This window comes from Pochonia chlamydosporia, chromosome 5, assembly GCF_001653235.2.
Source record: "Pochonia chlamydosporia 170 chromosome 5, whole genome shotgun sequence".
NCBI classification, from domain to species: domain Eukaryota; kingdom Fungi; phylum Ascomycota; class Sordariomycetes; order Hypocreales; family Clavicipitaceae; genus Pochonia; species Pochonia chlamydosporia.
The window spans coordinates 1,808,268-1,830,257 of NC_035794.1; the positions used below are offsets into that span (position 1 = coordinate 1,808,268).

A 21,990-nucleotide genomic window follows, 5' to 3' on the forward strand; every position below is an offset into this window, starting at 1 on the left:
ACCTTATGAGTATGACATCAAGTCGAGTGACCGTCGTTAGAGCTTCAAGTTACAATTCCGACCGTTCCGCTAATCTAGCGTTTTTTGGCCAAAGCCAACGTAGGTTCAATGACGCCGAATTTAACCCCCCGTCCAAAAACGGTACCGTATCCATTGATCTTTTGCTGCAGAGCTTTTCCAGCGCTTTTCTGGCAGGCTAGCACCAGAAGCGATATCTTACATCCGAAGTGAAGGTCCTTTTTCTAGAACGATGATTAATAACCTAATCTACTAACCACCTAGCCCCCGGGTAGTCGTCCTTCCGAAGAGCAAGTGACGTCTGAGATGTGTGCGATGAACGTGTTGAACGTTGGAAAAGAATTGTTTGTTTGTGGCATGGTTTATGTGATCCATTGAAGAACAATATAAAAGACTGCATAAGAATCCCCTACTGGATCAAGTGTTGAATGTAAAGTCGTACGGCGTGGTTTCGAAAATTGTCCGCGTTCGCTATATCTCGTAATCGAGAACCAAACCCATTCAGTGGTACATTCGCGATAAACATCTCGCTTTCGTGGCGAAACACAAAAAAAAAACCGAGATACTCTTTACCAAATTATAGACCACACACACCAGTTCAAAACCAACAGCATGGCCTCCAGCATGGGCAGATGTCTCAGCTCTTTGCTGTTCCTCGGCACTGCCTTTGGAGCTACAATCCCCAGCAATGACGGATTCCCTAACCCGAGTGACCAACAGAAACTGGTTATAGGGCAGGAAGCTAATGGTCTTCTGCCAAACTCACCTCTTCCAACATCTCTTGGGGCGGGAAGCACGACAGCCTTTCAACTCATCGCGTTCAATGAGTTGTTTGAGACTGCCTATTTTAACCCACTGCTGCAAAATATTACCGACGAAGTGGATGGCTACCAAGTAGAGAATAAAGACGAGCTAGTAAAGATATTCACAACTATTCGGGCTGTAAGTATACATTGTGAGCCTGAAAGGCTATAATTTTTTCCCTCCCGCTAATGTTTCACCCAGCAAGAAGAAGAGCATGCCCTCGGGGCTGTATCTATCCTTCAGTCGGCAAAAGCCTTTGCTCCGTCTGCCTGCCAGTACCAATTTCCGGTCACGAACCTCACCGAGGCTGTCAGCCTTGCTGAAACCTTCACAGCCATCGTCTTGGGAGCGCTTCAATGAGCCAACGTACTTTTCGCCAAAGATGGAGAAACTGCACCAATTCAGCTCATCTCATCTGTCATCGGTCAAGAGGGCGAACAAAACGGCGATTATCGCATCTTCATGAAGGAAGTGCCATCTGAGTCTGCCTTCTTAACAGCTACGCCTGCGGCATTTGCGTTGTCAGCCCTGCAAATGTTCATCGTTCCAGACTCATGTCCCTTCCCTCTGTCCAACATTGCATTGCCCATATTCCCTCCGCTCATGTCGAATGGCGGACCTACCGCAGCTGTGGCGGCGAATGACCAGACTATCTCTTTCTCGGCGGATCTCTCCAAATCGGATGCTGCGAAGCAATACCTTGGCACCAATGGTGCTGGTCTTTACCTTACATACATTACTGGACAGCAACTACCCATCTCAGTGGAGCTTAGCAATGTCAAATGGTGCGACAGCGAGATTCAATTTGAAGCAAACTTTCCGTTTGCAGAGAATCTCATGTATGGACTCAGTCTGGCAGCACTAACTACTGCCAACAAGTTCGACACCGCGGAAGCCGTGGCAAATAGCACTCTTGCCGCGCCGGCTATCATTCAAGTTAGTAACATGATTTAGCTCAATCATGTAAATGGTGCCGTCACTCTTTTGAGTTTGTATTTAGTGTAAGTCTGGATGTTAGTTCATTGAAGCAGGGTTCTTGAATTAGTAGTTTCTCGATGAACATGACCAACACAAAAATGTCAAAATGGGACGAAACTTATCATCCTGATTCCGTTTACAAATAAGGATGCGTGATTAACTTAAAATTCCATTTCTGACCTGTTGACAATGTGTTTGACAGTAGCTTGCTGTGAAATTTCTCAAGTGGAAATCGGTCGCTCCATTTCTGGGCTACGGCATAAGTGAGGTTGCGAGGAGTAGCAATTGCGTGAGAGTCTCATGATAGCTTGCTCTATTGACAAGCTCTGGGAGTTTGTATTTAGTATAAGTCTGGATATCAGTTCACTGAAGCAGGATTCTTGAACTAGTAGTTTCTTGATCTACATGACCAACATACAAATGTCAAAATAAGGGACAGAATTTCTCTTCATGCTTCCATTTACGAATAAGGATGAGTGACTTAACTTAAAATCTCATTTCTGACTTGTTGACAATGTGTTTGACAGTAGCTTGCTGTGAGATTTCTCACGTAGAAACCGGTCTCTTTTTTTTCTTTGGGCTACGGAATACGTACGGTTGATAGGCGTAGCAATTGTTTGAGAGTTTCATGATAGCTTGCTCTATTGACAAGGTCTGGGAGTTTGTGGAAGTGAAATGTATCGTCGCAGGTTCATATAAGCCTTGTCGCGCATGCTCGCTATCTCGAACTTTGACGTACGACGCCTCTAACTGAGCACGACTATGCCTGAGCGAGAGAATCACGATCAATCGGAGGCTGCTTCGTGATTTCCCAAAGAGGTTGGTTTTGGGCTCGTATTTTATCCTCATGCAGTCTAGGGAGCTTAAACTACTCAGATAAAGACAATATTTTTGTAGCACAGTCGCACGCTCTTCTGTCCCAACTATGTCCAGCACATGATCAGTCTAGTCCTTCTAATTTATCTTCAGAACCATTGTAATCTGATAAATCCATCCAGTCCTCAGCACCCATACCGTCATTCATTACGCCGTCGGTCAAGCCGCTTTGCACATACAGATCGTCACATGCGATGGACGAAGTCGGCGGAGAGTATGGTGCAAGGGCCAACCCGGAGGGGTCATTAGCATCATCTATCAGAGGGTAAGACCGAGGGCCGTAATCGATCGGACATTCATGTGATTGAAGGTCGATATTTGTGAGAGTTTGAGCAGCTACTGGCCGATTCTCAACCACATCCGGTGAGATACCTAGATCAGGTACCAGAGGACAGTTCGATGGTGCGTATTTTTCATTATTGCTTTCGTTCTCACGAGCTGTGATATCGCGGCTCCCGTTAGATTGCTGCGACAAGCGTCTCCTCCTTGGTGGGCGCGTGGTTGATAATGAAGATTGCTTATGTTTTCCAGGCTCTATGTTTGGCGTTGAGAAGGCTTTCGTCTGTTTATTAGTATCAGTGAAAGCGAAATAATGATCGAATAACTGGTTTATCATTGCTTATCTCCAGATGTTGTCAATTTGGACGAGAGATAGCGGCGAAGCCACGTCGCTGCTGTCATTTGAGTCTTCTTGCAGCATGGGCTGTTGAGCTTGCAAGCCAGGATGGAGGTGTTGGAAGGACCGAGAGACGTGGTCATCCTCTTCCTCACACATTTCATCCCCTAAAAATATTTCTCTGGATATCCGAAGGCTTTTGACAGTAATTTTCTTATGAATCTCGCTTGCTTTGTGTGCGGAAGCGATTCGGGCTTCCTCGCTCCTGTCAGCGCGTCGTGATGCGGCAATGTATGTCCGCTTGGTGTTCTCATCATGCACCGTTGAGACTTCATATTCTGGTTGAGTCAGCATACATTCGCCTCATTACAGCTTAAACTGAGCGGCCCAGGCATACCTTTTGGGCGCGGCATTCAGTTGCATTGGTTACACAGCCCTGAACATGCTGTGGCTCGCACACGGTCAAATGCTCCATCATCATACAACTATAATGGCTTATCAATATTACGGTTCCAACAACGGACGTTACAGTATGTGATGATTCGTCTCTGACTGGCTGATTGGTGTCTTGCGAAAAGGTTGGCTGGGAGTATTTATGATGCGGCCAATGTATAGTATGCAATTGGACTCCCAGGAGTTCCTAACAGCTACATAACACCTGGCCTCTGCCTAAGAATGAACGATGTAAACAGTGTGCAATAAGTGGTAGCAGTGATGTCAATGTAACGTAAAGCGAGTTGCTTCGCTGTTGTGCAGGTGAGTCTCAAATTGTATTTATCCCAAGGTGTGAGAGCCTGATATAGACATGTTCGTATCTCGGAAATTGTCGTCCGCATCATGTAGCATTGCAAAACCGGAGTGTCCTTTACATCAAGGAATATGGCGTGTATGCATATATTACGTCGTTTATGTACGTCAGAATGTGAAGGCAGTGATTCAATATTGGGTCAGAATGGGGTCACTGGATGTGGCGAAACCATGATGGAAATACACGCAGTGGTAGGCAGATACAGAGGGAAATAGAATTAAGCTGGATGATTGAGAAACTGCCAATTTTAGGTTCCCCAGTCATACAGGGCCGCCGAGAGTCAGGGTTGCTAGGGGGAGGCGGCTGATGGGAATCGGAACGAAACTACCTGGAGCAACGGCACTGATACCTAATACGCTCCGAATGACTCAGAATATAGCAGTGCCCCTGTAGCACTCCCATGCAGTTATTGAATGAGTAAAGTATGATTTCTTCTTCATCCCTGGTGGGATACACGGGGACGGGTTATGTTTGGCGACAGACAAGGGCCGGGAAACCGGAAGTCTCGTTTTGGCGCAGATGTCCTTGCCGCTCTTTTTCGTCCACAACTTGAATATTACACATATGAGCATGGCACAATCTGAGCCCCTCTGTAATGAATTGGTGAGAAAAAGGTAGGGACTGGTACTAAGCTTCTTTTCGCCACGTAAAAAGTTGACTACGTGTCAACCACTCACAGATCAAGGAGCCGGTTCCGGGTCGGAGCCCCATGATATCACAATCTGTAAACAAAACTCGGGCTGGAGCACCATCTCTTCAAGTTCAACAAATTGAATTGCCAGATTTTCCCGGAGGGGTTCTGGCGTGTCTTTGGGTTGCATGCCGGTGGCGATCCTTGTTTCTGTCGATACGGCCACGTATGCGCGTGTTCACCAAAGAGGAGGGCAAATTTTGAGAAATAGATAATGACATAACTCTCCTTTGATAGAATACTGGGTAGCAAGCCTTCTGAAGGTAAACAAATACTTCCAATAGACAATGTAGGGAGGTCTTTCTCCGACAGTCGGAGGCTTCATGAACCCTTGCTCGAATATTGTTGCGACCTGGACGGCCACTTTCTTCCCCGTACTGCCTACCAAATGTTGAGCTGACAGTTATATGATCATAAGACCAACCACCCAGATTTTGTGGGCATCAGCTCAGGGAAGGGGGCGCCTTCAAACGCAGAGCCATTTCGTAACAAGCCCATGCCGTCATCAAAAGACATTACGAGCAACCCCTAAATCAATAACTTCGCGATCAATCGATACCCAAACGCCGCCCATCGAAAATAAATCAATTTCATAACCATGCCAATCATTATGATAGAAAATGCCAGCGTCTTTGACGGAGACGGTGTGACTGACTACCCAAGTCTTTATTTCGCCGGCAATCCAGGTAATATCGTTGGTCCCGCGTCTGACCCAGAATCAACAATTGATGGCACAGGCTGCACAATCATACCCGGCTTGATTGACTCCAAGGTTGATTCTGGTGTGTCCCCTGAGACTCTTCCGATGTGCGCGGCCTACGGCGTAACCACTCTGATCGATTCCAGCAGCTCCTGCGCCGAGAGTCAGGCCATGAGGACTGCTGCTGCTGATGAACCAGCCCTTCCAACATTTCTAGCTACAGGCTCTGCAATCGCGTCACGAAATACTTCCGTTGCGACTCTACTAAACTACGGTAGCCTGGAGACCGTCACGACGGCGGACGAAGCCGAGCGAGTTGTCGAAACCAAAATCGCGTCGAAACGAGCAGAATTCATAAAAGTAATAGTTGACCAGCCAGGACTTGACACGAATATACTCGCAGCAACCGTGAGAGCAGCACATCGTCACGGAAAGCTAGCCATTGCCCATGCGACGCAGTGCAACTCGTATAGCCTGGCCGTAGACGCTGGTTTTGACATCCTGTCACCCGTCCCAATCGACGGAAATATCGACCCCGAAGTGGTTACCAAGATTGTAGAACGAGGCATAGGTGTTATTCCAACACTATGTTTTCTAAAACAAGGCATGCCAATCTGGAAGACTCAAAACCCAGAGTATGACTTTTCCTTTGCCATTGCAGCCGTGAGAACGCTTCACGATGCAGGAGCAAGGATATGTGCTGGAACCTCGGCAAACACATCAAGACCTATAGCTGTTTCTCACGGGCAAGGATTGCATGACGAGCTGCAATTACTTACAACAGCAGGAATGTCAAACTTGGAAGCACTACGCGCAGCGACTTGCCAGCCTACTGCTCTGTTCGGGCTACGCGACCGTGGTATAGTAGGTGTTGGATACAGGGCAGATTTAGTCATGGTGGAAGGAAATCCTTTGGATGATATCAACTTCGCGTCTAAAATTCGACGAGTCTGGGTACAGGGAGTGGCAGTGAATAGGTGAAGGGCTTCAAAATTGACATCAGCCCGGAGTATCTTGGACTTTGCCCCAAAACATCTTAAAGAGTTTAGCCATGCCCCTGGAATTATGTAGTCCATAGCAAGAGTTACATCAGCGACATTAAAGAAAAGAATCATACTTTGCACCAAAATCCGTGTTGTTCTCTGAGTGGCGTTGATACATGGCGGTTTGTTTAGGTGGTGTTGCTATAATCCTCCTGTGGCTTTTGCGGCCCCGGATCTCGGAAAATTTGCCTCAGCCCGGGTTCCATCAAATAGTGGCTGGTGTCCTTAATATAAATGCGGCCTGGTTTGTCTAGACTCTTCCATCCATCTTTGTTGGTTATTTGGGCGACACCTTCGATCACACCACGATAGACGTAACAGTGACATAATCGAATGCAGGTGAGATACCTTAGCATTGTCGGCACCACGATTGACACCAAGATAATTTTACGACCTAAATAAACGTCAGGAGGGACAACCTTCGCATGGTCTCTGATCCGGGACATCTATAACCGGACTCTTCGCCGCCATTCTGGGCGGGCTGGTCAAGAGCGACAATGCCAGTCAGACAACTTCTTCCAAAGCCACCGTTTGTCCCCGCACTACAGTTGGAGAAAGACGGGGAGAACCAGGCTCCCAAACGCCAAGGGGTATCTTTGGCATGCGATAGTACGTGAACAGTCTGGAACAGGCTTGAAGAATGCCGCGGCCAGTTTTTCCTAGTTGACCAAATATTGTCTTGCAGGGTGCCGAAAACGTAAAGTGAAAGTAAGTGGTATGCTATACGCGGTTTCATGTGGCATATTTCTCATGATCGTATAGTGTGACGGTGCTCGGCCAGCATGTGCCGTCTGCTGTTCCGCCAACATCGAATGTAAATACACCACCCGAGGATCTTCGTTGGCGCAGAGGTATGTAGGTCTGCAGGAATCCTACAATGAACTCCGACAGGCAGTAGAGGCAATGTGCTCAGGCTCTGAAAGAGATGCAGTCGACATCGTGAAGCACATCAGGCTGGCCCAGGGGTTAGACAACATCATTCCCTCACTATGCAACCATCCAAGAGTTGTTCAGTATCGGCTTCTTTCGCCAGAACAGCAGAGCACTTGGGTCAAAGATGCTCACCCTGTGGAAGCTTCAGGATTTATTTCTCCAAAGCTGGTGGCAAACTGCACTGAACATCAATATCTCCTACCGGTGTCACAATGGACAACAGTGAGCCAGGACGATGTTTGGTTGTCGCATCTGCTCCGACTTTTCTGGACTTGGGATACTACTTTGACTCGAATTATTCATCGAGATCTGCTTGTTGACATGATCTCAACTCGCCATGGTGTTAATGAAAATAGCGACGGCAAGCTTGTAGCACAATTTTGTTCCGAATTGCTCATTAATGCTCTGCTGGCTTATAGTTCGGTACGTATCCCATTTTATATGATGGCATTTGTCCTTCTTGCACTTACTCAACTTCTTAGGACTGCTTCGGATTCGTGAGCCAACACAAACCCGCTGCTCAGGGTCGTGATTTCGCAAAAGAGGCATATAGGCTACTCGAAACACGGTCGGTGAACAACTGTGTTTCACTGATACAAGCTGTGGCAATATTGTCAATTTATGAGAATGCATTTGGAGATCCTAAAAAAGGCGCAAGTCTCTTCTTTGAAACACTGCTCGATCTGCGGTCAAACTTGGAGCCGGTTAACAAGAGCATGGTTCTAAACGACGACGCCCTGGGACCAAAAGTACAGGATGCATTGTCATTCATCTCCAGTGGATTCTACTGCTTAGATGTGTAAGTAACCACCTGCTCTCTAAATCATTGATTGGATAACAGCGACTCATGATCCCAGCAAGATGTGCCTGATCGCGAGCCCGACTGTGCCAGCCGGTTGGACGAGACAGTTACTGGCAAATGATGGTAACGGCCCGTCACCAAATATGCAAATGCGTTCCGATACACTTTGGATTCCGTATCCTCTATCCGTTCAACCCCGTATAAGCTACTCCTTTGAGGCATCCCAGATCGAGCACGAGTTGGTTCGGTTGACGGCGGAGTGTTTGGAAGCCACCGAGATGAATGGGCAATCTCTGATGCCAAACCACCTTGGCGCATCCAATATATACAACCGCTTAATTCGTTGGAAAAACGTCAATTCAAGAAGATTTCATGGATCTAGCTCGATCCTCCCATCATGGACGGGCATATTGTGAGTGTATCACCCGGCTGGCTGTATCATCCACCGCCCAAGCCCTCCATAAACAAATGTCAAAAATGCCGATTCTGAAACAGTTTCTAATACCTAACAGGGCATTCTACCATACAACTTGCATCAAGTTGCTGAGCCCATTCATACAATTGCCCTTCCTGGAGTTTCCTCGCGGCAGACCAGCCAGAGCATTATCTGTGGAGCATAGCGAGTCGCTCATTTCGATATTGAAAGAGTACAACGCCGCATTCGCAGGGCGACAGGACTATTGGCTCTTGCATACATGCGAGATTGCGGTCAAACATTTGCTGCTGGAGAAGAATCTTCTCGATCCGACAGAAGATTATTTGGCCAAAGGATGTGAGCTGTTGTATAGCATCGGACGATACATGCCACAGGCGAACAGGATTCTGGACGATGTCAACAATCACATCAAGGAGAAAAATATCGAAGTCTCCGACAGAGTCAAGACGATGTTGCAAGCTGGCAGCACTAGGGTCCGGCCGACTATCATCGCGAACGCTTCATATCTACAGCTTGATCCTAATGACGCTAAGAGGATGCTTGTTGGATCTATGGCTTTCAACGAGGCAATTGAGAGCATTGCAAGCTAAGGTACTGCAGACCGTGTTGTCTATGACAGGGTAAATCAGGCGTTACGGTATATTCATTTTACGTGGCTCCGTCGTGTGTGTATCAGCCAAGCAGTTGCAAATAATCGCTTTAGGTTAAATTTATGAATTAAAAGTTTTACTACGATGTAGTCTTGTACTAAGATGTGTGCGTGTGCGAGGAGCCATGACGTACGCTATCATCTAACTCATAGTTTGGGGGAAGTGAACCAACATGTGTCTGGTTCACCTGAATCGACACCACCAGCCAAGCAATCATCTTGAGACCGCTGTTAAAGTCTCTCACGCATCTCGCTAAGCGGAGTCTACTGTCCGGAGGTTGACTCCGACAGGAAGTAGCTGATACAGCCTGCAAATCGGATGGTTGTCGTCATGCAGGGATCTGTGACATCACCATGATAGAGCACCTCATCGACTTCCACAGCAAAATGAAGAAACGAGCACGTCAAGTATTACTCGCTGCAGCATGAAAGCAATTTCGCCAGCAGGTTTTATGTACTGCCCATCGTTTACGGCTTTGACATTATAGACTCAACGACAGCGCAGCTATAAATTCGGCCAGTAAGCCTGGTCAACTATGTCGCACATTTTACGTCGCACTACAAACTTACTGCCGCGTTATACAAAACCAACCTTTCGTGTGCCAGTTAGTAATTCGGGATCAAACCATTTCAGCAATTCACTCAAAATGGCAAGCACAAATGCTCTAACTGGGAGCTCGCTCTTCAAGCTGCAGGACAGAGTTGCCCTTGTCACTGGTCCGTAGAATGATTTCTCAATTTCCCGTTTAAACAATATGCTAACGTATCTCATATTTAGGTGGAGGCTCTGGAATTGGACTCATGGCCGCACAAACTCTGGCTGCGAACGGCGCCAAGGTCTACATCACAGGGCGGACCAAAGAGAAACTTGATACAGCAAAGTCGCAGCATTTCGGCAGCGACAATGATAAAGTCATTGCTATTACAGCAGACGTCACCTCTAAGGAAGGGATACAAGCTCTCGTCAAGGAAGTCGAGTCTAAAGAGAAATGCCTCTGCATTCTCGTCAACAACGCAGGCATCTCGGAGGACTCCCACCCAACGGCTGAAGTCAGCTCAGCGTCAGAAATGCGAGACGCTCTGTTTCAGAAATCCGATTTCGATAACTGGATTAACGTCTACCGAACCAATGTCGCGGCTGTATACTTTACTACAGCTGCATTTCTTCCACTGCTCCAGGCATCAAGCGAGAAACATCCCGGATGGTCGGGTACGGTTATCAACATCACCTCCATCTCGGGATTGGTTAAAACATCCCAGCATCATTTCAGCTACAACGCATCAAAGGCAGCGGCGAATCACCTGACCCGTATGCAGGCTGCAGAAATTGACGCTGCAGGATTGAAGATCCGCGTGAATGGCATCGCGCCGGGTGTGTTCCCTAGCGAGATGACGACCGGAGAGAGCGACGAGAAGCAGAAGAGCCAGATACCAAAAGAGAAGTTCGAGGGCAAGGTGCCAGCTGCTCGGCCTGGAAAAGATGAGGATATGGCGTCGGCGGTTCTATTCATGGCTGGCAACCAATATGTCAATGGACAGGTAGTTGTTGTTGATGGTGGTTACACCATTTCGGCGGGTATGTAGCTGGTGCTCACTGCTCACAAACGCGATTAAGGGAACTCAAAAGACGGATGTAATATACTTGAAATATAACATGGACACTCTTATTTTCCATTTTGTCAATGGTGAAGCCCCAGAGATAGCCACGAAACCAGCCTGGGCTGTCGATTTGGCCTCCTTCTTGTGATGACAGCCACACTGTCAACAACGCTCCACGGGGCTGCAAATAAAATCGATGCACATCCCGCAAAAGCAATTCATTTCTATGCTGTTTCCTATGTTGCGGCCCAACTAACATCTTCAGGTCTTGCTGTTAGATTACCCCAGGTTGTCGAGAACTGAGCTCGGTGGTGCGTAAAACGTCGTGCCCGTTAGCGGCGTCGAAAAGTCAAGAATGCGATCGTGCTTTCCTGGAGGATTGCCAATAAACATGCGCTCCATCATTTTTTCAATAACCCACAGCTTCTTGGAATACCCAATAAAGTAGGTTCCAAACTCTTTGTGGCCTGGTGAGCCGAAAGGCATGTTATCCCGTAAAATGTCATGTTCATTACCATCTTCGTCTTCAATTGTGGCCAGAGTCTTATGGGCCTGCTGCTGTCCTTGTTCAGCATCGTCAAGCTCAATGTTATCAAGCTTTGTTCGTCCAATGATGGCTTCTTGTTGTTCGTTCGATAAACTCCGCCAGCCATCCATGTTGTGAATATACTTCTGCACCACGATATAGCTTCCACCTACTGCCGTCGCGTCATCGGCTTCAGTGATGCAAACCGTGTCATTCACGTCTGGTCCAACCGGGTTGGCTGTTCCATCAACAAAGCCTAACAGATCTCGGGCATCAAAATATCGGAAACCGGACGTCTCGTCGATCACTTTAATGGCATCGCCAAGTTTAGCGAGGAGCTGGGTCTCGAATTCGAAGCTGATGTCTCTCCTTTCTGAGCGTATATGAAACAGGATATCGCCAGGTGTTGATACGGCCGTGTGCTTGGCGCCGCGGACTTCTGGGAACGGGTGCAGCTCCGTTGGCTTGCGGAGGCCGGTCAGACGGTCCCAAATCGAGCTTCCAATACCGACGACACAGCTCAGGTTTGAGCTAGGATGGCGAATGGATACATTTTTAGTTATATCGCCAACAGAAGACAGTGCCTCACGAATGGTTTGTATGGCATCCGGCGATTCCGTCGCAGACACTACTAGGAACGTTGCCGATTGTGTAAGGGGACTGCTGACAGGCTGGGAACTCATGGTTGACTTTTCCCTTGCAATAAGTGTTGGTCCCAGTGAAATATTGCGACTGAGAAGGATTTTGGTTGTACGGCGAGCAAATGTTGAAGCTGTCTGTCTGGACTGAACGGCGAACGTGATTCTTGTAGAGGCGACGATCAAAGATGGCATTGGTAGCATACTATTTAGCGTGCAAAGCTTAAAGTTAGCCCAAGTGTGAACGGCTTGTATGCGTCGATGCACATGTATGTTTCAATAATAACTGTACCTTTATTGCTTTGGAGTCAATTACAATGGTAATTACCCTTGGCGCCTCAAGATGGCTGTTGGAAATGACGGACTCAACTTTGCGGCACAAGGATCGTTGGAATGCCGAACGAGAGCCACGGCAAAGCAAAGACCTGTCATCTGAGCTACGTAAGCAATGTGAGCCACAGCCCCTCTCTTTGATGCGTCAAATGTTTGGCGATGGTTGCTTGGCTAAAAGGTTGAATGCAGTGTTGTCTTCAAGTTGCAGCTCGAAGCTTCAATAGCTGCAACCGATTTCCCCACTCAAAAGTGAACACGCAAAGCAGTAGCCCCGCTTGCCAGCTTTGCCAGACCCGATCCGGGAGAGCGCCACATACGTAGCCAATCAGAGATGAGGAATTGTCATCACGGCATCCTACATTGTCAACGGTAGGAATACCTTGACAGATTTAAAATAAAAGGCAGACGGCTCAAGTCTTGGTGTTAGAAGATTACGAAGCTTCTGTCACTGGATTCGGGCCAGCCGAGTCCGATATAGTGTTGATAGCGTTCCATGAGTGAAAAACACCAGACCACAACGCAAGATGGCAACCTTTGTTCTGTTTCGATCCAACTGTATGGTCATGTCGAGATTCGAGAAGGTGAACGGTGAACCGAAGTCCACAAAGTTTAAGGTCAATCAGAAAAGCAGGTTCTCCGAATGTGACGGCTCGGAAACTCATAAAGCAACTGGCCTTGAAGCAGAACGTCGAGACTAAAGTGTTGGTGCTTACCTCCATCATTAGTGCCTTGAGATTGACGCTAGGATTTTCGTTTCGGAGATCGTCAGCTTACAAGATCACCTCCACCAACAATCAAGAAGACAAAAACTTGGTTAGTTATGCTGACATGCATGTGTTGTTCCACTTCGTGGGGATGAGCCGATATATATAAACACTACCGACAAGCCGACATCCACGGCTGTATGCTAGTTGTCTTGTCTCTGTCTCATGCCATCGATTACAACAACTCCATACTAGAAGCTATCTCACTGCATCTCCTTCAATCTTCATGCAAAATACTCATGTCTGAGTGTTTAGCCCACACAATGCCTACGAATCAACCCCTACGTATCATCATCGCCGGCGCTGGATTGGGTGGACTCGCTGCAGCGTGTCGATTTGCCAAAGATGGACACCAAGTTGAGCTTTTCGAAAGATCAAAGTCCCTATCAACAGCGAGTGGGGCAATCTTCATAAGATCCAACGCAGTTCGTTGCTTTTGCCGCTGGCAGATGCGCAATGCTTTTGAGGCCGTGACTGCCGAGATCAGAAATCACCAAACACGCAATGGGATCGACAATGAACTCTTACAACGTCTATCTTCCACCGGCTTCTCAGAATATCCCGAGTGGTCGACGGATCGTGAAGCGTTGCAAAATTTGTTGTACGAGCAAGCTCGCGCGGCTGGTGCCAGAATCACCTTTGGTGCTGAGATTGCAGATATTTCCGAAGCTGGTAATCTTGTATATGCAACATGCCAGGACGGCGCCAAATACACTGGAGATCTTCTCCTGGCAGCGGATGGCATTTCATCGCGCTTACGGGCCACCATTCTCTCCGGCCAGAAACCTACATCACTAACTCCTATCCCAGCTCCATCTGTGCATTACCCGACCGAAATCCCTAGGGACAGACTCCTCGCCAATACTCTTACGAAATCGTTGATCGCGGAGCCGGACGCAGATGATTCGATTATGTGGGCTGGACATGGAGGGTACGCCATCGGGAAATACAATCATGCACGCCAATTGTTCAACCTGATGTTTTCCATTCAAGATAGCTCGGAAGACTACGCAAAGAATCCACGGTTATTTGACGAAATTGGTGACACTAGCATTGTAAAGGATTTCTTCAAAAGGTACCATCCAATTCTGGGTGCTCTGTCTGGAATGACCGAGTCTTGCTCACGGTGGCGGTTGGCGAGACTGGAGCCGCTCGACACTTGGTCCAGCCAAGGTGGACGACTGGTGTTGCTGGGAGATTCGGCACATGCTATGCTGCCAAATTTGGCTCAGGGATTCAGCTGTATCGTCGAAGATATTGAAGTTCTATCGCTCTTGCTAGAAAACGGCGGAGACGTTTCTAGCATCGTCAAATCGTGGGAGGATATTCGCATTCCAAGAGTGACGAGGTTGCAGGATGGTTCCCTATGGAACTACAGATTGTATACCTCTGGTAAAGCCCCTGGGGAAGAGTTATCAGAAGAAGATAAGAAATTGCCTATGGGAGAGGGGAATGGCAATGCGCCTTTTAACTCTTTGCCTTTTCTGAAGTGGGTATTCGATTACGATGCGGCGAAAGAAGTGAGTTTTGAGCTAAAGCCGAATGACGCAATTGCCGAGGCTTTGAACTAACCTAAGTCACAGGCGACGACGGCCATAGCACAGGCTCATGGCCAGACATAGGCAGGTAGAATCTGGAGGATTGGTGTTATTATATGGATACTTCGACGTGAACGCGCGTTACATGTCGTGGTTAGACCTTGTCGTCGATATATCTCTGCTTTCACCAGTGTAAATCATGGCTAGGGAAATGCACGATGCTGGGCTTGTTGCTTCGTGCTTCAATAATTAAATTGTTAAATATAGCGAATCCTCACGGCAAGACATCAATTGGAGCAGAATCTTGCTGCAGTTACGGAACGAAGTTGCTATGGGCCGAACCCAGATACTATGGAGGAGCGGAAGTGCGGAATAGTTTCGACAGCATAGTACGGCGCACCTGTCCAGCCGGTAGCACTCCACTGTCTCGATATCTTTACAGTTGCATTCATGAATTGGTGTCAACTTTGCAATAGTTTACGTCTGGTTTACCAGATTGAGACGAATGAAGAATTAAAGGATAAGTTTAAGTTATGTATGAGAGGACATCGGCGGGCAATTCTTATTTTCCCTTCCCCACCGTAGTATGCCAACTCGTCACTGTGAGTGGCCTAGCTTACCTGGGTCTCATCATACATTCGGTTGGTATTATGTTCATACGGTCTTAGTTGCGACCCCGCCTGTTCTGTTCCCGGCTTAGACACTTGTACATGCATCAAAGGCGTCTCGATTCTCATCACGTCAAGCCAGGGCTGGAAAGTGCAGGATGCGTCCACACTGGCCGGGAAGTATCCAAGACGCCTGCCGAACCGGACATCTACGCTCCAACAAGAACCGTGGTGTTCGGAGCTACCAGATAGTAAGTTGGCTAAAATGAGCGGCTTGAAAAATGGTTCCACCACCTCCTGATGTTCAAGTCACGATATCCATTCTCCTGGTCGTCAATTTTGTCGGCTATTATATCCAGTGACCAGGGTTCAGGATTGGATGGTTACTTGGCCTCACCGTCAGCTACTCCAGGAAGATTTTGACCTGTGACCAATTAATTGAGGAGTTAGGAACTCAAGTAGAGGTCTGTAACCAAGGCGTAGGCGAAGAGCGTTGCTGGCATCTTTACAATTACCCGAGAAAGCGTCAACTGGTCCCAAATGATGTGTAACCTTCACGGAGACATCGATGATGATGACATCTGCTACCAACCCTTAAGTGCTGGCTTATGCAACGATACGTAACACGCAGCCGGCCGCTTCTAGGCGGGGCAATTACCTGATGAGTAATTAGAGTTATTACTGGCGTTCAACGCGACAACTTGGTTGGTTTGTTGCTCAAGAACGGTAGTTAGATATATGATAACGCCACTCTACAACCCTCGGCAGTCTCTACGCGTCACGAATAATAAAAGCATCAACACCGCAATTCAGTCCGTTCATCATATTAGCAAGCTACTAGAATGATCTGTTCGTGTTCGACTTAGATGGCCCATACGCTAGCGCTGACACTACCAAACCTAAGATGGGGACTGTTCCGACTGCCCCCAAGCTCCTCTAATACATCATGAGACACGCAGAGAAATTAAAGTCCCATGTGGCCCAATTGCCGTGACTGGGCCGGTCCAACGCGGGGTGAGTTCTACACAAGGAACCCATCAAATCGAGAAGTTGGTTCCAATAGAGCGTGACTCCCCGGACGACTGGGCAATTCAAGCGAGAATTGGGCCGGGGTTGGTTACATGCATGTCCGGGACGATCTGAGATATTCTCGCACCAATGTCCATTCAGTTCCTGACCCTGCACATGGGAATCAGTCCACTCCGGACCCTATTCAGGGACTCTCAGGGCACAACGCAATTCGGCCCGATCCACTTAGCTAGTATTAACCAGACCATGGCGCCGGTCCTCTCCTCAAATGTTAATTCTCGACGTAGTAGTCACGATGATGGCTCGGCTGGCAATATCTTTTTGGGTTGGCGTTGGCCTAGCCAGCTCCATAGGTGAAGATTTTATATCATAAGTAGGAAGTCCTGGAAAGATCTGCAGACACTTTGAAGATCTGGTGGCATCCCTCCAACTTCACAGGCCGATCTGAAGCTCACTTATCTAAGACGCCTCTTCCAATAGCTGTTTCTTTTGCAATGTTGCAAAAGCTAGTGAGCTTTCTCGCCGTGGTGGGAGTGGCTTCGGCTTCTCCCGCTGGCCAAGGCTCGATCAATCCCCGAGCCAGCAGCTTCTGGTATGCCAACATGGACCATACCGGTGCCGCCCGAGGGTATGCTCCGCATGTAGACAATCCGGGCTCTTATCCAGTCTTCAAGACAGTCAATCCAGGTGATGGGGGAGCTATTCAAAGCGCGATCGATACTGCTGGAAATGGTAATCGTCAGAACCAATGGCTTGCATCGCAGCCCCGTGTATGTTCTTGCCCTGATGTTGTTATATTGGAGCTTTGAGCACTTACAATTAGATTACAGGTGGTTTATATTCCGCCTGGAACATACACGATCAGCAAGACTATCAACATGCGAACCGATACCATTCTCATGGGCGATGCGACCAACCCTCCTATTTTGAAGGCTGCCGCTGGATTCAACGGCCAGACACTTCTCAACGGTAAGGTTCTCTATAATTGAAACAGGATCGGCAAAAGGCTAACCAGCATGCATTGCAGGTCAGGATCCTTCTACAGGAGTGTCTGGTGAGATCTCATTTGCTGTTGGCTTGAAGAATCTGGTTCTTGACACTACTGCCGTCAATGCAGGTAAGGCGGGATGAACTCTTCCACAATGTTCGGCGTGTATTGACAAACATTTTAGGCCAGGGTTTTACTGCACTCTACTGGGGAGTCGCTCAGGTCGCCCAGCTTCAAAACATCAAGATTCAAATGCCCTCTTCAACCAACGGTGAAGGACACACTGGTATCAAGCTTGGCCGAGGCTCAACCCTTGGACTCGCCGACGTCCGAATTGAGAAGGGACTTGTAAGTGCTTTTGCATCTTTATAATCATCATGTAAACGGACCGCCGTTGACTTTTATTCCTCAGAACGGCATCTGGCACAACGGCCACCAGCAGGCGCTCTACAAGAACATCTACTTCTACCAAAACACCGTCGGCATGCTCATCTCAGGAGGTAACACCATCACCCTTCTCGCTCCAACTTTTGACACCGTCGGCACGGGTGTAAAGAATACCGGCGGCAGCCCCTTTATTGGTATTGTCGATGGCAAGTCCATCAACTCTGGTGTCACATTCGATTCCTCGGTATATCCATCCATCGTCATCGACAACCTCACCAAGGACACCAACTCGAACATTGTACAGCTGCCTAGCGGTACAGCCCTCGGCCCCTCCAGTCACGTAAACAATTTCTCTTTCGGAAACACAGTTGGTCGTAACCCCATCTACGGCGCGACAAACTCTGGCACCACTCGCCCTGGTGGTGTTGCTCCCGGCGGCAAGATTCCTTCCATTGCGGCGCCCACTTTCGCTAACAACCCTGTTTCGGACTTTATCAACGTGAAGGATTCGAAGCAAAATGGCGGTCAGACCATCAAAGGTGATGGCTCCGTCGATGAAGCTGCGGCACTAAACAAAGTTCTCCAGTACGCTGCCGATAATAAGAAGATTGCCTACTTCCCCTTCGGCGACTACCGTGTTGAGTCAACTCTCCTTATCCCAATTGGGTCTCGCATCGTTGGAGAGGCATGGTCCACCATCTCCGGAGCAGGAAACTTCTTCAAGTCGTCATCTAGTCCGAAGCCTGTCGTGCAAGTTGGTAAGCCAGGCGATGTAGGTGTAGCTCAGATCCAAGACATGCGCTTCACCGTCGCAGACGTCCTGCCAGGCGCTATCATCATCCAGTTCCAAGCTGCTGGCTCAAATCCAGGCGATGTTGCTCTCTGGAACTCCGTTATCACTGTCGGCGGAACTCGCGGCGCAACACCATTGACTAATGCTTGCACAAACCCCGGAAAGGAGTGCCAGGCCGCATTCTTGGGCATGCATTTCGCCAAGGGATCTTCTGCCTATGTTGAGAACGTCTGGAATTGGGTCGCAGACCATATTACCGAAGGCTTCAACGGCGGATCTAGCATCGCCGGAAAGGGTGGTGCCTTGGTTGAGTCCACAAAGGGAACTTGGTTGCATGCTCTGGGCAGCGAACATTGGTGGCTCTATCAGCTTAACCTCCGATCTGCTTCCAACGTTGTCGTTACTCTTTTGCAAAGCGAGACCAACTACGAGCAAGGCGACAACACGCAACAGATCCCTCCGGCGCCATGGACGGCCGATGTTCAGGGATGGGGTGATCCTGATTTCTCGTGGTGTGGCGGTGGTGATAAGCGTTGCCGCATGGGATTCGCCAACTACATTAACGGAGGATCTGATATTTACTTCTACGGATCAGCATCATGGGCGTTCTTCAGCGGTCCCGGATACCAGGGCTGTGCTGGGGCGTACCAGTGCCAGAGTAAGTGGTCACATCCATCTAACCACAGAAGTATTCGACTACTGACGAGAAGTTTTACAGAATATATGCATTACATTGCAAAGACTCCTAAGAACCTTCAGGCTTACGGCTTGTGCGCCAAGGATACCAGCGTTGCTCTTCGTCTTGGCGATGGCACTGACATCCAGGCACAGAATGGATTCACTGGAGGATGGAATCCGGGTTCAGACATCGGTCGCTACACGACCTAAAGTTTGTAAATACATTATATTGTCTGTACATACGCTCTTTAAAACAATCTGTACATATCCTCTTAACCTCTCCCTTTACAGCATGCTTGCATTCCGTGCGGTCGTGTGTCTCATAAGACTAGCCCATTGACGAACCAAAGTGTCACGCCTGGAACCTAGAACATGTGTCTAGTTGTGAACTTGGGACAAAAGAGATACTCGGTTCTGCACGTTACACGTGATATCAACGATGTACAGTTGACATTCCAGCCAATATCTCCTCAGACGTGACGGAACAGGCTTCAACCGGATGACTTCCGTTCTCAAGGTGTGGATGTGCTGTTGGTTAGTGTCCATGACTCCTGGCGTAACAAGATCCAACTTCCCAAATGAGGAAGGTCCTTCGGTACAGTAGGCAGAAACCGTGAAATTTAGAACCAGATTCAACTTGCTGTCAGCACAAGGATGACAGTCTCCGCAATTGATGTTCCTGATACAAAAGTTACAGTGGACCACCAACGTTCCTGGACACAAAAACCTTGATGCACCATCTACACCAACCTGCTTACACAACTTCGCTCATCTAAAAAAACAAAGGAAGCCACAATGGCTCATGAAAACAAAGAAGGCTACGAGCGTCGTATGACCGTCGTGAGAAACCTAATCCGTGGATTTGGCCTCGAGGTATGTAGACACTGGTTGCAGCGCAAACTCGAGTCGTTTATGCTTGTACCTTCTCACATGCAACGCGCTTCCCTCCATAAAATTGGACCAGAACAGTTGGAGGGCGATGCAGGTCCCCGTGGCAATAAGATCACATGATAGCTATATATTGTGACTATTTTGCTGATCAATATTTTGTTTCTGAGCAGTGCGCCGATATCACGCCTCTGCGATGGAATGAAGATCAAACCTTTCCATACAATAACTTCATCTACAAAGTATCGCTATCTTCATTGGCTACAGCGGAACATTTCGCAGCAGCGTCTCAGTCAAGACAACCATGCACAGACTTGCCCCCGTCGGAAGGGATCTCAACCGCGATTGTACGACTAAGTAATCCGAGGGCCTTGGGTATGAACAATGCGAACCGTGTTGAAAACGAAGTTGCGGCAATAAACCTCGCTCGTGACGCCATAGCACGAGTTGGCCCTGAATATACCAATCTTGTCCCGGCTGTTTTTGCCTGGAAGGCAGCCACAGACCCAAATCCCGTCGACGAGACAGGGTTTGGATGGATCGTCATGGAGTACCTAACCGGGTCTTCTCTATACAAGCAGTTCAAGACATTTGACATGGGCAAAAAAAATTCGATCATCATTGAGATTGCTGCCATATTCTCTGCCATTCAAGGGATAACATTACCACCTGGAGTTGACCGTTTTGGTGGCTTGACCATCAACGCTGCTGGTGATATTGTATCTGGCCAAGAGACCATGCAGTCTTCTCCTGGTGGTCCGTGGAAGGAGTATGACGACGTCTGGAGACACCAATTACTCTGCCAGCTGAAAGGCGCAGACAATAGCGAAGTTATTCAGGGCTGGAAAGCAAACGGACTCCGCGAAAGGATTGATAATTTTAGTCGAGCAAAATTACGCAGGGTTATTGAGCAGGCAGGTGTTGATATGTCCAAGTTGGCTTTTGTTCACCTCGATTTCAGTCAGTAATGATTCCAGACAATTGATTACCTGCAAATACCTGCTGACAGTAACTCTACAGCTATGAGCAACATGCTATACGACCCGGATAAGCAGCGAATTTCCGGCGTCGTTGACTTTGACTGGGCGGCCATAACCAACCCAGCCCACGAGTTCTTCACCTCGCTGCAGGATATGTACGGAACAGCGAATGAACAAGAGTCGGACAAGCTTCAACGAGCAATCCTAACAGGCGACTTTAGTGCCAATTCCGAAGCAGGGGAAGAGAAACATGCGGAGGCGTGGCAGCTTGCGGAAACTTGGCATAAGTCACTCAAGGAGCGTGGTGGCCTGCCTCTTAGCGATATACCAGGGATGGAAGTGCTTAACAAGCTGAACGATTTCATTGACTTACTTTGCCCGTGGCAACTGGGAAGTGAGGAGGCACTGAATCAGCGAACGGCTGAGCAGAACACCAAGATTAAAGCAGATGCGGAGAAGGCTATTGATGACATGTTGTGCCAATGGAGTGTCTAGACATTTTGCGCATTCGGCGGTTCACTAGTTTTGATGATTTGTTTTGGGCTGCTAATAAAATCTAGAGCCCGGTAGTATTTCCTTGTATCGGCAGAACAGTTCTCACATAGTTTGCAACATACATTGTAGATGCTCTGGATTAAGCCGTAGGAGAGCACACGTTCCGATTTACAACCCTGACTACGGTCGGCCGAAACGCTTAGCTTATATTTATTCGACTAGCCTATCGTGTAGTATATTATTGAGTCATGAAAAAATGTCTCTTTGTATGACTGAAGCAGCGAATCCAACTTGGCGCAGAGATGCAGTTGTATCAGCCCGGGATGTGCAACATGGCGACACTCATCGACGACCTACATTGACCATTCCAGATTGCCACGTTTGCCGGTTTT

General features: G+C 48.1%; 8 protein-coding genes across 8 annotated transcripts; 7 read left to right on the plus strand and 1 right to left on the minus strand.

Moving 5' to 3' along the window:
* Nucleotides 1-630: 630 nt before the first annotated feature.
* On the plus strand, nucleotides 631-1,776 carry VFPPC_05847 (late sexual development protein; the record flags this gene model as incomplete). The annotated part of the gene is made up of 3 exons (XM_018284972.1): nucleotides 631-960; nucleotides 1,024-1,131; nucleotides 1,228-1,776. 3 exons carry the CDS (start codon nucleotides 631-633, stop codon nucleotides 1,774-1,776), a joined length of 987 nt encoding a protein of 328 aa, XP_018141905.1.
* A 3,613-nt stretch (nucleotides 1,777-5,389) lies between these two features.
* VFPPC_05849 (hydrolase) lies at nucleotides 5,390-6,472 on the plus strand (the record flags this gene model as incomplete). Its single annotated transcript, XM_018284974.2, has 1 exon — nucleotides 5,390-6,472. The coding sequence occupies one exon, from the start codon at nucleotides 5,390-5,392 to the stop codon at nucleotides 6,470-6,472; it is 1,083 nt and encodes a 360-aa protein (XP_018141907.2).
* Nucleotides 6,473-7,031: 559 nt separating this feature from the next.
* On the plus strand, nucleotides 7,032-9,295 carry VFPPC_05850 (fungal specific transcription factor; the record flags this gene model as incomplete). The annotated part of the gene is made up of 6 exons (XM_018284975.1): nucleotides 7,032-7,143; nucleotides 7,220-7,242; nucleotides 7,297-7,890; nucleotides 7,950-8,266; nucleotides 8,325-8,681; nucleotides 8,782-9,295. 6 exons carry the CDS (start codon nucleotides 7,032-7,034, stop codon nucleotides 9,293-9,295), a joined length of 1,917 nt encoding a protein of 638 aa, XP_018141908.1.
* Nucleotides 9,296-10,001: 706 nt separating this feature from the next.
* On the plus strand, nucleotides 10,002-10,938 carry VFPPC_05851 (NAD(P)H-dependent oxidoreductase; the record flags this gene model as incomplete). Its single annotated transcript, XM_018284976.1, has 2 exons — nucleotides 10,002-10,071; nucleotides 10,133-10,938. 2 exons carry the CDS (start codon nucleotides 10,002-10,004, stop codon nucleotides 10,936-10,938), a joined length of 876 nt encoding a protein of 291 aa, XP_018141909.1.
* A 294-nt stretch (nucleotides 10,939-11,232) lies between these two features.
* VFPPC_05852 (Dyp-type peroxidase) lies at nucleotides 11,233-12,162 on the minus strand (the record flags this gene model as incomplete). Its single annotated transcript, XM_018284977.1, has 1 exon — nucleotides 11,233-12,162. One exon carries the CDS (start codon nucleotides 12,160-12,162, stop codon nucleotides 11,233-11,235), a length of 930 nt encoding a protein of 309 aa, XP_018141910.1.
* Nucleotides 12,163-13,477: 1,315 nt separating this feature from the next.
* On the plus strand, nucleotides 13,478-14,836 carry VFPPC_05854 (salicylate hydroxylase; the record flags this gene model as incomplete). The annotated part of the gene is made up of 2 exons (XM_018284978.1): nucleotides 13,478-14,734; nucleotides 14,798-14,836. 2 exons carry the CDS (start codon nucleotides 13,478-13,480, stop codon nucleotides 14,834-14,836), a joined length of 1,296 nt encoding a protein of 431 aa, XP_018141911.1.
* A 2,155-nt stretch (nucleotides 14,837-16,991) lies between these two features.
* Nucleotides 16,992-19,445, plus strand: VFPPC_05856 (glycoside hydrolase family 55 protein; the record flags this gene model as incomplete). The annotated part of the gene is made up of 6 exons (XM_018284979.1): nucleotides 16,992-17,159; nucleotides 17,220-17,358; nucleotides 17,417-17,506; nucleotides 17,562-17,725; nucleotides 17,790-19,215; nucleotides 19,276-19,445. 6 exons carry the CDS (start codon nucleotides 16,992-16,994, stop codon nucleotides 19,443-19,445), a joined length of 2,157 nt encoding a protein of 718 aa, XP_018141912.1.
* Nucleotides 19,446-20,030: 585 nt separating this feature from the next.
* On the plus strand, nucleotides 20,031-21,598 carry VFPPC_05857 (phosphotransferase enzyme family protein; the record flags this gene model as incomplete). The annotated part of the gene is made up of 3 exons (XM_018284980.1): nucleotides 20,031-20,108; nucleotides 20,297-21,083; nucleotides 21,144-21,598. 3 exons carry the CDS (start codon nucleotides 20,031-20,033, stop codon nucleotides 21,596-21,598), a joined length of 1,320 nt encoding a protein of 439 aa, XP_018141913.1.
* Nucleotides 21,599-21,990: the final 392 nt, after the last annotated feature.